The sequence below is a fragment of the Bombyx mandarina genome, chromosome 08 (genome assembly GCF_030267445.1).
Source record: "Bombyx mandarina strain Sakado chromosome 08, ASM3026744v2".
In the NCBI taxonomy this organism is placed as follows: Eukaryota; Metazoa; Arthropoda; class Insecta; order Lepidoptera; family Bombycidae; genus Bombyx; species Bombyx mandarina.
Window position 1 is genome coordinate 7,842,440 of NC_143215.1, and position 16,110 is coordinate 7,858,549.

The following is a 16,110-nucleotide window of genomic DNA, read 5'->3' on the forward strand; positions in this document are numbered from 1 at the left end:
AGCAAAACTCTAAGTGCATGATAAAAAAAAAATATCAAAGAAAATCTGGGATGTTTTAAAAATTGTAACCTTTATTAATTTCACAAATACGCAATATAAAAACTAAAAATTCTATTGATTAAATAAAATAAACTGTTTATTAAAAAAAAGCTGTTTCGTCGTGGACAGCATTGAAGATAACTACACTATTAGTCAACAATTAAAATCTCGAAATGTTAATACTTTTCATGATTTTTTCATAGGTCTTCTTTAAGCTTTTGAAATCTTTCTCAAAACTTAAAGCAGATTCAATGCCATTTATAAATTTTGTCGTATTATTTATTACCTTCAATGAATTTGCATTTTTGTCATCTGCATCGCTTTCAGATTCCACATCTTCGAGTTTCTTTCTCATCAATTGCTTCCGTGGATCCAAGCTAAGATTCATATCTTGTTGAATAGCAATATCAACGTCAGGCTTTTGAAACACAATGCATACAGAATTTTCCTTTTCTGCCATCAATTCTAGATTACTCAGCTTGAAGCAATTTATATGCACTAGGATACTGCCGGCGCGCAGGCTTTTCGCTCGGAATTTATTACCAAAATCAACTGATTCAAAAAGTAAACATGCAAGGAAATGTGCTTACATTAACACTGCCCAAAAACATCAAAACTAAACCTCAACTATTTTTCTATATTAAATTATTTATATTACAGCATGATCACAGAGATTTACAAACTGAATATATCGAAATAAAGTATAGCGCTATAGTACCAACGTTTTTAATATGCAGTAAACAAATGTAACGAAATTGGAATTATAGTTTGGTTAGTGTCAAAAAGCAGAAAAGTATTTACTGTAATAAGTATGTATTGAATAATGAAATAATTTGAGTTGAGAATTGACAATCACTACATAATTCAACGCTTGAAAGGCAAATGTGACTAAGCGACAATGCGTGAACTTTACAGTAGACTAATTTAATGTTGAAATACCTGAAAAATAATCAATTTTAACGAATTACAGCTAGATTTTTGTTAGATTGAAATGATTTTAATAGACCTAGTAATATATTTTTTTTGCGCATCGAATATGGTTATTGCCTATCATTTATGTACAAAGCAGATATTGTCACTTAGTCACGTTTGCCTTTCAAGCGTCGAATTATGTTCTAATAAAATTATAAAATGGTTAATATCACAATAACATTTGGGTTTCAAGCAAAAGCAAATCTACTTCCCGTTTTTCGCAAAAACACATGACAATGAACATGAAATATTTGATGAAAGCGCCATCTTAAAATAGCTTATGACACTACATCGAAGTGACACAAATCATTCAAACTTTTTTTAACAGACAAGCAACAATTTACCAAGAAGTTCGATCAAGCGCTAAGAGATGTCGCTAAAAACATATTACTATCAATGAAATTATAAAATATTCGCTGGAATCAAAAAATCTTGTTGAAATCAGTTAAATAATAGTCGATATGAATTCATAGTTACTAGTGAATACGCTCTGTGTAAATAATCCTTACAAAAAATAATCGAATAATGCCCACCTGTCCTGGTGAAACTGGAAAGGCCTTCAGGCCACTACTAATAATACCTTAATAAAAAAAATTATAATAATAATACTAAAAAAAATCACAACAAACTGACTCTTCTAGCAAATGAAATTTAGTACGAGTTGTTTTTTTTTATTTTATTTTCACAATGCAAAAAAGTTTCTAAAATTATTTCATTTTATTTTGTACCCAATGCGGTATGGTCGAAGGCTACGAAGACATAGTGGCATAGCACGTAACGTATTAGCCCTTGAGCTAAAAACTCAGTTGGTTCGTACTAAAGTACATCAAAAAATTTATTGAATTCAATTGAATTGAATGTTGAATCCATATAAACGTCGTTATAAAACTTTTCGTCTCGACCGTCCTCGTTCTCGTCTTTAAAACACTTCTGTAGACAACAATCTACCAACAAGCTGTATCCTATAGAGATCAAGGCCCACCTGGTTTTAAGTGACACCGGAGTCCGTCGATAGCAATAACATACATACCGTCACCTGCCTAGAGACGTGACAGAATAAGTCTTAGTTTTTAATAGTTTTTTTTTTGCTTAAGTGGATGGACGAGCTCACAGCCCACCTGGTGTTAAGTGGTTACTGGAGCCCATAGACATCCACAACGTAAATGCGCCACCCACCTTGAGATATAAGTTCTAAGGTCTCAAGTATAGTTACAACGGCTGCCCCACCCTTCAAACCGAAACGCATTACTGCTTCACGGCAGAAATAGGCAGGGTGGTGGTACCCACCCGCGCGGACTCACAAGAGGTCCTACCACCAGTAATAGTAGGTACATGGACTGGTACATCGCCACCCTTCGAATCGAAACTCACTACTCCATAAGTCAGAAATAGGCAGGGTTGTATTACCTACCCTTGCTGGCTCACAAGACACTTTACTATCAGCGCAGATAGCCTTCAACTTCTAATCAATGTAAATCGATCTATACCTACTCATATTATACATACGCCTTCGTTTTAAGAATTATTCCGGATGTTTATATTATGACTAAGATTCTAATTCAGAGAAACTGATATTTGGAGTCGTACAGTTTTATCGAGATATATTACATTACTGTTACGATTGTTACGAACGCATGTTTCACTCCATTTAAGATACAGAATTGATATAAATAGCAACGACTTTAAAAACAGAATTAGACTTTCTGTTTGAGCTGCTTAAATTGAGAGACGAACAATGCGGAAGAAATGACTCTGTTGTCTGTCCTAATTAATATATGATTATAAATGTGAATACGACTGAGGCCCACAACAAGGCGTGAGCTTAAAATCTCTAAAACAAAACTAAAGGCCATCCAGCTCTTCAAATTGAATGGTGCAGAACTAGAACAGTGTTTTAGTACTAGGGAAGATATGTCCTAATTGATTATTACATAGTAATACTTTTTAGACCAAATCAGAGCTATGCAACATTGCTTTATTAAGCTAATGCATAGCTTTTATCGCGGGCTTTTAGCGTGGTGACCGAATCAAGAATTTCCGTAACGAAAATAAAACCTAACACCCCCACTGCGCTTACCATGTAGCTCGCGTTCAACACATTCACACGTTGCGCTTGTGTAATGTTTGTGAATAAGCGCGCGGCGTTACTTCGCACTGCATGCGCATCATGAAAAATCTGCCCATCTCTCTCTCGCACGGTCTAGTTAATGTTTTGCTTTTGTTAATGTTTATATATTTATAGGTTGAGGGGTAGACATTATTTTGTTGAACACCAAGTAAAACGAAGTCACGCATGGACGCCGACTGCAGATACTTACTGATGGACTCTAAGTCCAGGTCGTCATGGAGGTCGACATTCCTGACGAACCACGGGGCTCCGACGGCTATCCTGCAAAAACGGGATTGAATAATTTGGAATGATTTTAAGTGTATGCGGGCCGCGTGAGCGAACACTACACTTGCATAGGTCATGACGCACAGTGGGTCGATACTATGATTTTAGTGACTTAGGCACCAACTTTGTTTTTTTACATTTTTCTTTATGTAGATAGATAGAGCTCGTTAATCTAAATAATAATTGTTTTAGGCAAAAATGACAAAAACTTTATAGTTTGGTCAGAAAAATGTGTTTTGTGAATTTTTTGTATGGAGCGGGTCACATTAAATTAAATTCCTGCTAAGTACTGCGAGGTCCCGCTTTGAAACTTTATTTTCCTTACACCTTGTCTAGTCTACTATCATTTGATGCTATGAACATGTGCATAAAGTTGCAACTCTGCCAAATAAATGGATCGAAAAAAATTAATAAATACATAGAATAAAAACCTTTATATTTTTTTTCGTAATTGCTTTTATTTGATATGGATTAGTAAGTAAAAGCACGTAATGATACCCATAATTACACAATACCTAACAACAATACATTTAGTAGGTCTCTAATTAAGCAATCTCTCTAATTATTAGGATAGTTAACATTATTTAATGAGGATAACTAGTTAAGCAACCATTACTGGGTAGTAGAAAATATAGTAAATATTTGTTTGTCTCTGGAAGTATAAAGTGACCATGTTTATTATATACTAACTAGTGTTCGTTTATTCGTACTACTACTAACTACTACTAACATCTCGTGATTGTCGTTGTGATCTTCCTTTTTCCGTTATAATGAATAATTTTGTTAACAATTTAGAATTATTTATGATTTTAAGAGAGCAACTACAGTCGCTGTCTCATAATAAAAAACTCTTTCAATTCCTACAAAATCAAATAAACGTGACCGAAGTATTGAGCTCCAAAAATTCTATACGCACTTTTGTTCAAATATAAGTGCAATATAAAAACGAAGTAGTTGCATGTTAGCACAGTTTATAAGAAAAAATGTGATTGGTTAGAAGGTGCAATAAACTGGCCCGTAGGAATGATACCTGAAGCTATCAACACTGTACAGGAAAGACTCGAGATTTCTACTACTGAAGATGTTGAAAATGTACCACCCTCAAATGTACTACAGAAGCCTCGACATCTACTTTTACACCTCGAAACCTTTTGAAGAATTGGGATCCAGGCAAAAACGAAGACGCATTGAACAAATTTACCAATCGCTTTCGTTATCCCCGGATTAAATGAAAGCTACTACAATTGCTAGTTTGAGAAACACTGGAAATGAAGATGTAGGAGAAATAATAAACCACTTGTCAAATCACCCCGAAGATCTAGAAAAAGTTAAGGAGTGTTTAAGTACAAGTAAAGTGAAAAGTAGTACATATTCTCCCGATAAGGCACTATTAGTTTCACTTAAATTAAGTAAGTGGCAGTATATAAAGCTAAGAGAAGCAGCAAGTGAAAATGGGTCTGATTTATACCCTTCTTAATATAAAATTAAGCAAGGAAAAACCAAATGTTATCCAGGGAAAGACGAGGTAATTATTACTGAAGAAGGAGCTGCTATTAAAATGCAAGTATTACTAAACTTGGCGCTATATAGGCTCTTAGATGTGATTACTTCGGATTTGGACTCAGCAAGAGAGCTACTGCTTATAAGCAAATAGGCTTTGATAGAGCCCCAGGTCAAAGTAATTATAAACAGAAAACTGAAACAGAGTTTGATGATTCATCTATTTTCATGGTCAGTCTAGTTCTTATAAGGCTTCAGACATTTGATGGAACAGTTGCTTGGGAAAACGATCTACCCTAATCAACTTTTTATTGCCGTCCAATAATGTTTAAATTTACAAAAGAAACGCAGTCAACAGTGGCAATTATAAAAGCTAGCATAACAGAAGAAATAGAATGACTTCAGCCATCAAAAATCAAACAAGTTGAAGTGAAGCATCAATTGCACATGACGATGATAGACGGCAAAATAACCTCATATTTGTTAGAAACATTTTCTGCTATCTGTGATATTTGCAAAGCAAAACCGTCAGAGTTTTTTGGAGTCACTTGCTTGTCAAAGAGAAAATAATGAAGAAATATTCCAGTATGGAATGCCATCTTTACATGCCTGGATAAGATGCATGGAGTGCTTACTTCATATCGGTAAATATAATTTTATTACTTCACAATTTTTTCATCGTACGTGGTTTCCTGTGAGATTATTTTTTTATGACACTTTTTTGTTTTCGTCTTATCGTTTGGACTTCAAGAAATGGGGTTACAGGGGGGATGACAAAGAAAAAATATCAATCAGAAAGAGCGCTATACAGTAAGCGTTTAAAAAGGAATGCGGTTTATTTATAGATGTTTTCAAGCAAGAAGTAGGAACAACCAATGATGACAATACTGCCAGAAGATTTTTCAGGGATGCAGAAGGAACAGCCCGCATAACAGGAATACGTAAAGATTGAATAGAGAGGTTTCACGTGATTCTTCAGACTGTTGCATCTGGAGAGCGCGTGGACCTTTCCAATTTTTCCGAATTTTGTAGATATACTGCAGAATTGTATGTTAATTTATATCCCTGGTATTATATGCCTTTCAGTATCCATAAATTGTTGGCTCATGGCGGTGATATACAATAATGAAGAACTTTGGTGCCATTCGAATAGGTAAGCTCTCGGAAGAGGCAGCGGAAGCTCTCAATAAAGATTTTCGGAAATATACAGAGAGTTGTTATTTTAGAAAAATAAGTAGAACGTCGACTAATGAGGATATTTTACACAATCTTCTTTTGTCTTCTGGCCTAAAGATCGAATGGTGAAACAAAATATATAAAACTTAGAGAGATTGCTTAATTAGAGACCTACTAAATGTATTGTTGTTAGGTATTATGTAATTATGGGTTTAATTATGGGTTAAAATTTAACTTAAAAGCACTTACGAAAAAAAAAAAAAAGGTTTTTATTCTATGTATTTTTTCATTTTTTTCGATCCATTTATTTGGCAGAGTTGCAACTTTATGCACATGTTCATAGCATCAAATGATAGTAGACTAGACAAGGTGTAAGGAAAATAAAGTTTCAAAGCGGGACCTCGCAGTACTTAGCAGGAATTTAATTTAATGTGACCCGCTCCATACAAAAAAATCACATAACACATTTTTCTGACCAAACTATAAAGTTTTTTTCATTTTTGCCTAAAACAATTATTATTTAGATTAACGAGCTCTATCTATCTACATAAAGAAAAATGTAAAAAAACAAAGTTGGTGCCTAAGTCACTAAAATCATAGTATCGACCCACTGTGTGACGGGGCGTATGCAAGTTTTGTAGAGTGTCACCTTATTTCTAAGGGACATTTTACTTCGCCTACATATCATCGGGTAGAGACGTCCTAGAATGAAGGCGGCACGGTCGCGTACCGTCTTGATGTGGGGGCGGAATGTCATCCTACTGTCGAGGGTGACGCCTAAATATTTGACCTTCGGGGCCCACGGTATGGGCTGGTCGAACATCGTGATTGGGCGAACGGCGGGGGCGGAGGTATTGACGCGCCTAGTCGGGAGGGGGATGCTCAGCGTGGTGTTCGGAGGGCGACCCCTTTTGAAGAGCACCGCTGTGCTTTTCGTGGGGTTGATGTCGATGCGCCACTTCCGGAACCACTGTCCCATGGTGGTAGCTGCGGTCTGAAGTCGTCGATGAAGCAACGCCTTCTTCCTACACGATTAGTAGATGGCGGTGTCATCGGCGAAGAGCGCCAGATGGGTCTCCGGAGACCGGGGTATATCATTGATATACAAACTGAATAGTAACGGGGAGAGGGCGGAGCCTTGCGGGACTCCGGCTGTGACGTGACGGGGCCGGGAACGCGTTCCCTCGACTCGATATCGGAACGAACGGTTCGACAAGTAGTCTCGTATGATGAGCACGAGTCTGTCTGGCACTCCCATGTTATACAGTTTGTATATCAAACCGTTGTGCCAGACTTTGTCGAACGCCTTCGCTATATCGAAGAAGGAATATTGCAAGGCACGTTCCGCCTTTTTATACTAGCCGGCGCAGCTGGCTTATGAGTCACTTCTGTTGCAGCTGTTGTTTACGAGTGGAACGACACGGCCGGCGCACCTGGCTTGTGTGAGTCACGCCTGTTGCACGTGATGTTTATTAGAAATATTGTTAACGCCGTCATATTTATAAGCTTGAGGGTAGACATTATCTTGCTGAACACCAAGTAAAACGAAGTCACTTTTTGATTCCTGATTTAATCAACAATATGTTATCTTAACAATTCACTTTAACGCTTGTCCGACTTTAACCAGTACGTACAACAGTCACTGAATCACACAACGTAACAAGGATATAGTAAGTGCACCAGACAAACGCAGTCCAACGAATGTCCATTGCGGTTTTTTTTTTTGTACCTAAGCTGACAGCCTTAGTGGCTATTTCAGCGTAACCCTAACGTTTGTAGGTGAGCTCACGGGGCTCAAACCTGATGCTGCTAACACGAACCCTAGCAAGAGCCGTGCTTCGCAGAATCTACCACCGGATCGGAAACGCGACCCACTGAGAAGATCCGGCGAGAAACTCAGTGGGCTGTGTCTGAGAGTTAATTTACTCGTCGAGCCCTTCGTCGCAAGCGACGGGTTCGACGAGAACGGTGACCGGTGCTTGAAGTACCTAAAAGCACCGTTAGTGGATCGGGAGGATCCGAGATGACGTGTTTTGGGCGACGTCGACTGCTTTCCATTCTGTCCGCAGGATCGGGAATGTAGTTACCGGCGGCCACGATGAGAGGGTTCTCGTGTCGTGCCGCTTTATCGAAGTGGCGCATCGACGCCGACTGCAAATACTTACTGACGGACTCTAAGTCCAGGTCGTCATGGAGGTCGACGTTCCTGACGAACCACGGGGCTCCGACGGCTATCCTGCAAAAACGGGATTGAATAATCTGGAAGGATTTTAAGTGAGTGCGGGCCGCGTGAGCAAACACTACACTTGCATAGGTCATGACGGGGCGTATGCAAGTTTTGTAGAGTGTCACCTTATTTCTAAGGGACATTTTACTTCGCCTGCATATCATCGGGTAGATGTCCATTGCGAGGCAAGGACCGCCTTTTTATACTGGCCGTCGCAGCTGGCTTATTTATGAGTCACTTCTGTTGCACCTGTTGTTTACGAGTGGAACGACACGGCCGGCGCACCTGGCTTGTGTGAGTCACTCCTATTGCACGTGCTATATAACAGAAATATCTTTAACGCCGTCATATTTATAAACATTAACAAAAGCAAAACATTGTCTTATTTTATGTCCATGGTCTTATTTTATTATTGTTTTAATTAATATTAAGTTATTATTGTCTAATTATAATTGCATAAGTTGATAAAAACGCTATGCAATAGCTATTTATATCTATGTATAGTTAGACGCCATCACCCTGAACGTGTTTATAAAATAAATAATTAACTCCCTAAACAGAAACCAAAAAAACTATGATCTTAGCGACATTGTATGAACATAAATTTATTTTTGACTAGCTGTGCCCCACGCTTTTAGTGGTCTTTTTTTATGTTTTTGTGACGTTCATGTACATAATATGTGGAATGGAGTAAGAGTAAGTAATTAATTACTCTCTTAGTTTCTTGCCCTGAGTTTCTTCCCAATTCTCCTAAGTGGTGCATTCCAAATTTGTAGTAAAATCAATTTTAAAACAATTATGAAGCCAGTTCTAATAGAAAACTTTTTGAAGTTATACTTCTTTAGACGCGTTATGACAAATTTATGAGAGTGAAATTTTACGACGCACGCGCACCGTGACACAAAATTAACAGAATGAAGTTGCCCACTTAATCGCTCATTACAATACGCTCGACGTAACTTGGCGAGTCTGAATATAGCCGCAGGTGAACGTTCCGAACCGTACCGAGAATTACCGAATTTATACGATGTTAAGAAAAGGGATGTCCAATATGCGTGTTTGAGGATGTTGTTTAATCGATTTTTTTTCAAATTGATTAAAATTTAAATAAATAAAAAAAAAATAAATTTAATAATAAATAAAGTATGACTTCTTACGCGCGTACATAAGTACACGCACCCTCTTTTTGTTTGTCTGCGATGATATATAAAGGCGAATACAAATTCCAAACACGATTACTGAAATAACTCTGCGATTGCGATTGAGCGATTGAATAAACATCTTATGGGCCTGACTAAAAAAATCGGCATTAATGTGTCGATACATCGATGTATCGATCGATTTAAAGTTTTTTTTTCGAAAAGGGATAAAAATCAATATGTTTTATATTAACAAATGAAATGGTATAAATGCTTTAAGATTTGATTAATTAATACAACAGATTCTTTATCGTTGTTCTTGATTTCAAATAATCAATTTACCTAATATAGAGTGTGTTGAATACTACATTTTTATTTTTCATTGAAAATTTAAATGTCGATATTTGCAAATACATATTTCACTACAATATGACTACACTATCGACACTTCTTGCCACCAATCACTTCCAACTGCCTTAAATTGGACGTAAATTTGGAAATGGCGGAGTCACAGAAAAATGCCCCTTCTGGCTGACCCCTTGCTCGCTCACCTGTCCTTGTAAAACTGGAAAGGCCTTCGGGCCACCAGTAAAACATCAAACATAAAAAAAAACGATGACCCCTTATTTTGGCCGCCTCTAACTACATATCCGAACCAGCGACGAGGCAACGCAAACCCGCCGCCGCTGCGTCGCCTATAACATATCATATCCGATATCCGATCGTCCGGATCCACTCTCGGTGCTTTTCGGATCTACAAGCACTGGTTACCGTTCTCGTCGAAGAAAAGAAAAATGCGTTATTGAGGTTTCAATCAACTGTTCTATCAAGATTGTAAATCCTACAATTTCGTTTGCATTTTCAAACCTACTAAAAAATCGGTTGTCTGTAAAGTCAGTTTACTAACGATAGTTGAACGTGACAACGTCTCTTTGTCGCTCGTTGCGCGCTCTCGCTTGCACTTCAAGCCTTAAATGGAACGCCTCAGAGCGAGGTAACGCCGCATGAGTCATGTTTTTTTTGTGCGTGCAGCCGGCTCCATCGAATTATAAGACGTTGTCACATCAAAAGTAAATACAAACGTACTCAGTACACAATGCACATGAGACAGTTTTCTCATTCAAGTAAGTGTTCTTAGATGTCTAACTCTTCTCATAAATATAACAAGTTTTTTGGAGCTTTAAATACAATGATGAGTTCAGCAATTAGCGTATACAGACTGACTGGTTGAACACTTTACATACTCAAGGACATGATAATTCATGGTCACATGGAACGTTTAAAAATGTAAAATTAAAAAAAAACACGTGTGGCACTTGGGGACTGTCACGGTAAAGCTATTGCATAGCATTTTTTATCAACTTACGCAATTATAATTAGACAATAATAATTTAATATTAAAACAATAATAAAATAAGACCACGCTATATTTAACATTAACTAAAGCAAAACATTAACTGTCCCCTTCACACTTTGTAACGCTAGAAAAATTTAAATTGTTTTTTTTGTTTTTAAATTAACGCCCTCTAGCGTATACGTGGCGCAGCGTGGGAAATATAATTGTGAAACACTGCGTAGTGCAATTATTCGACACTGCATGGCGTGACCGTGCTATCTTGTCTGTGGTTCGAGGGTGAGATTGTCACAGCACTATAGGTGGAACATTCGAGAACCGTAAGACTATTCTTATAAAAGGACAAGTCACTTTGTCCGAAGTCTTTTTCAATCAACATCTCTTGAGCTGCAGTGCAAGTTGTATTACGTATTTACCAAAGTCAATTTAACAGTTCCTTGGTGTATTTTTATTCAACCAGGGTCCTAATAACTGGTACAGTACCTGTACATCAGTTAGGGTGCGGAGTGTGACTTATTATCACCTTCGAGATCCCGCAGTACTTTTCTACGTGGACGCTGCCGGAAGCGAGGTGCTCTGGTTTGGCGATCCAAGAAAGTGCTTGACTACCGTAAAACAAGAAACACACCTGCATACACAACCTGGCTCGGATCCAGCAACCCCAGTTGCGGGGAAGCAATCCAGTAATCGTTCATCGTCCTTTTTTGAACCACTGGTGATACCGTCTTAGTTTATAATATTGTTATTTTAATCTCACTTTCTTAAATACTTACTCGTGTGTTCGGTATACTTACCGACTCACATTTAATCAAGGATACCTTACCACTAATTTATTCTGTGTAAACAATTATAACTATCGAATCTGTATTCTTGTGTAGTGAATAATTGTTTCATTTATTGGCGTGAGTCTCCCAGAGCGGTAAGTGGTGGCGCCCTGAGATCCTCCTCACAGAGTCTCCTGTTCACCGGTTGTCTACCGGTGGTGACGTGTCTAGAAGTGGTGCGACTCGGCCCCGTGTCTCTCGACCCATAGACCACCTTTTGGGGAGTGACGCGACTGGGCCTCATGTAACATCGGCATACCGGGGACACCCTTAGACACAGACACGTTAAAGCTAGACCGCGCGAGAGAGAGATGGGCAGACTTTTCATGATGCGCATGCAGTGCGACGTCACGCCGCGCGCTTATTCACAAACACTACACAAGCGCAACGTGTGAATGTGTTGAACGCGAGCTACATGGTAAGCGGAGAGGTGTTAGGTTGTTTTCGTTACGGAATTTCTTGATTCTTTTATCGGATAAAATCTATCTTAAAAAATACAAATGAACTACAGAGAAAACCTTCATTAAATTAGTTTAAATTTGTGGACACCGCAGTGCTGAGGCGCTGCCTGGCGGGTGAGAACAAGGTTGCATCCAATCAGCGCGCCGCGTTCAAACGTAGCCGTGATCGTCGACCGGTGTAAACAATCAAATTCTGTTATTTAGGCGCGCGCGGTGCGAGTGACCACGCTTATTAGCACATAATTAAAGATAAATTAGGCTAATATTAGGCACCTATCTTTTTTTTGCTTTTTAGAACGAGAATCAAGTACTGAGCACTCTGTGTCAATGTGTAAAGTGTTCAACCAGTCAGCCTATGTAGTTCAAATCTTCGATTGCCACTTGCCTTGAACAAATTAAACTATTGCAAGACGTCATGTTCTAAAAGTCATGGATGGTTATTTATAGTGATAATTCAAAGGGGAAGTTATTGTTGTTTCACCACACAAAATGTGCAATTTTATTTAAAAAACATACTGTCATTCCTACATTATGGAAATCATCCGTAAAAATGAATTACTGTAGGAAGTCATGGATAAATTAATCTTAAAATAATAAGAAATACGATCAGTTCTTTTTCCTACCTATGCTGATAGCCTTTAGAGGCTATTTCAGCTTAACGATCAGTGTAAATGTAACGAAGCATACAGGATATGCAATAAATATTAAAAAGTCTTACGTTTTGAGAAATATCCTTACACTTGAGAGAGTCTTGAAAGTCGAGTCACTTATTTATATTTTTTAAGGAAATAAAATTATAATGAGGTCTGTGCATCTCTTCTCGTACTTATATTTACAGACGTTTTAACTAGCAAATATGTATGTATATGTATATATATGTATAAACAACTCCACAAGGTTTGAATATTAAGCCACTCAAAACAAAAGAAAGGTTCCTTTGAACACCCCAAGCGTTCGAGAAGCTTAAAAACAGATTTATGACTGCATTTCCACTTCAAAGCTTTTTAAAGCAAATGTTGAATTTACAAAACCTTATTTTTTTATTTTTTATTTATTGCTTACATGGTGGACGAGCTCACAGCCCATCTGGTGTTAGTGGTTACTGGAGCCCATAGACATCCACAACGTAAATGCGCCACCCACACTGAGATATAAGTTCTAAGGTCTCAAGTATAGTTACAACAGCTGCCCCACCCTTCAAACCGAAACGCATTACTGCTTCACGCCAGAAATAGGCGGGGCGGTGGTACCTACCCGTGCGGACTCATAAGAGGTCCTACCACCAGTAATTACGCAAATTATAATTTTGCGGGTTTGATTTTTATTACACGATGTTATTCCTTCACCGTGGAAGTCAATCGTGAACATTTGTTGGTACCGGCCTGCGGGATTCGAACACCGGTGCATCGCTCGATACGAATGCACCGGACGTCTTATCCTTTAGACCTCGACGACTTAAAAGCTAAAAAAAATCAAGCTAATCTTACAAACCACGATTCAATTTTGTACGGAGAATCCAACAGCTACGTACCTACATTTTAGTTTTAATAAAGCTTAGTAGCAGCGCACATTCATAGTACCGCGGGAATCTTAATTGTTAAACCACGACAAGTTCGAGAAATTTCACTCGTCATGTCCCAGAACGTTATCATCATCAGTCCACTGTTGGACATGTGCCTCCCCCGTTGTTCACCATAAAGTCCGGTCCTGCACAGCCTACATCTAGCGGATTCCCGCCACCTTCAGTGGGTCGTCGGATTAACAGAAACTTATCCTATAATAATATACTATATATAAGTCTTTGATTATATACACGACGTGTAATCAAAGATAATAGTAAGTTTACTGGTGATAGGACCTCTAGTGAGTTCGCGCGGGTGGGTACCACCACCCTGCCTATTTCTGCCGTAAAGCAGTAATGCGTTTCGGTTTGAAGGGTGGGGCAGCCGTTGTAACTATACTTGAGACCTTAGAACTTATATCTCAAGGTGGGTGGCGCATTTACGTTGTGGATGTCTATGGCTCCAGTAACCACTAACACCAGATGGGCTGTGAGCTCGTCCACCCATCTAAGCAATAAAGAAAAAAAGTAATATATAAGTCGTCTATTATCAAAGGTGGCAATCTGTGCATTTGGACAAAAAAAAATTATTGATATGTCAATACAGATTTATTTGAATATAATCGTCTCCTTCAAAGAATACGGTTCAAAACCTGCATTAAATAAAGGTTAATAGTTAACCTGTTATCTAACTAAGATGTCGTTCCGAAGAGTTTTGTGACTGCCAATGGAATACAAAGTCAATAATTCGTTTTTCTGATTTACCAATCATTGTCCAAAAGTCAGATTGCCGCCTTTGATAATAGTCGACTCGTATATAATAATATAAGTGTTGAATACTCTGTACAAAATTGAATCGTAGTTTGTAAGATTAGCTTGATTTAAGTTTTGGGTTGTAGGTACTTATTAACTCCAGTTTTGGTCACTACAACATTTGGCTCTAATGGCTTTGAACTGGATTGAAGTCATAACTCAGCGTTTTTTATTAGAATTTCTCGAACACTACGGTCATGCCTACAAAAACAAATTCCATGCGTTGGAAAAGAAGTACAGGCCTCATTATAAAATAAATATTGTTTAATGAAGGTTATGAGTTATTGACGACTCTCTCAGGCGCAAGGACGTGATCTCAAAACGTAATATTTTTCAATAAAGAACGCATATCCTATATGCTTGATTAAATGTAAACTTATCCTATTTTTCATTATTCACGATTAACCTATCCGTAACTTCCAACAATAAGTATTAATAATAACCTAAGTAAAAGTGGCACGTATGAGTACCATCCGAACCTATTTCGACTGGGAATATTTATTTTCGTTCAAAAAGTGATCAATACAATAATAAAACATCAATATAATTAGGACCAAATCTTCCGTCTTATGATGGGCCGTGGCATTGCTGATTACGTCATTGATCGATGGTAACCGATGGTAAAGGTCAAGAGCTCCTTAGGCCTGTCTTTATACGAGATCAAGAATAATTGTAAATATGTTGTAAATAGACATGCTTTAACAAAAACCGACTTGAAATAGAAAAAAAGATATTCCAAAACAAATTAATATACACCAAAAACAATAATCATCGAAATCAGTTGGCTAGATATTGAGTTACTGAGTTATTCATGTATTTGCCCGCACGTACTTAATGCAAATTAGGGCTTATACGGTTTTCTCATGGATACCATTATCAAAACTGGACTAAATTGAAATGAGACCACACGGGAAGCGCCAACTTTCTAATAAAAAAAGAATCATCAAAATCGATTCACCCAGTCAAAACTTAGAGGTAACAAACATAAACAACATACAGTCGAATTGATAACCTCCTCCTTTTTGAAGCCGCTTAAAATAAATTTGGTCGGCTTAATTGCTACGCTAATAGTCTATGTGCTTGTGTGTCATTCTAGTTAAGTCTTGTAACTATTGTAAACGATTCGTTATACAGCAACTGTTATAAACGGAGATTAAATGGAAAAACTGAAGTCGTAGTAAATTTTATTAACATCACGCTTAATACATAGTCATTTTCCCATTCTAAGCATTGATATACCTATAAATGATTGTCAAATCAATCTATGTATGTACATATCACATATCACTGGAAATCTCGTACTTCTGATTAATTTACATGAATTCACGATCAAAACCCGTTTGAGGGCTTCATCATATTTGCCGCAAAGTATTTCCAACAGTTTACAGATTGCCTCCAAAATTATTGAGTTGCTTGCTCATCATTCGTTGACTTTTGGTTAGCCCGCTAACAAACATTTAAATAATTGATTAAATTGAATTACGTTTCCTATTATTAACTTTACATTGTACAAAGTAGTCATTAAACTTTCAATTGTTTTATGGAACGTAAATAAGGAAGGAAAAAAAATTTATCATGGTAACACTGAGGATAGCCACGGCAATTTGCCAGTATTTTTGAAATTACGCCAATCGTATAGAAATTTACTA

General features: G+C 37.6%; 1 protein-coding gene and 1 long non-coding RNA gene across 2 annotated transcripts in view; one reads left to right on the plus strand and one right to left on the minus strand.

The window, feature by feature from the left end:
* The first annotated feature begins 4,982 nt into the window (after positions 1–4,982).
* Positions 4,983–6,111, plus strand: LOC149502530 (uncharacterized). The gene is made up of 2 exons (XR_016323413.1): positions 4,983–5,550; positions 5,993–6,111. It is a non-coding gene; the product is annotated as an uncharacterized LOC149502530 (long non-coding RNA).
* Positions 6,112–15,633: 9,522 nt separating this feature from the next.
* Positions 15,634–16,110, minus strand: part of swi2 (Protein singed wings 2) — a 45,077-nt gene continuing 44,600 nt past the window's right edge. The window contains 1 exon segment of the mRNA XM_028187103.2: positions 15,634–16,108. Coding sequence (XP_028042904.2) covers positions 16,035–16,108 — 74 coding nt within the window. The 3' untranslated portion in view covers positions 15,634–16,034.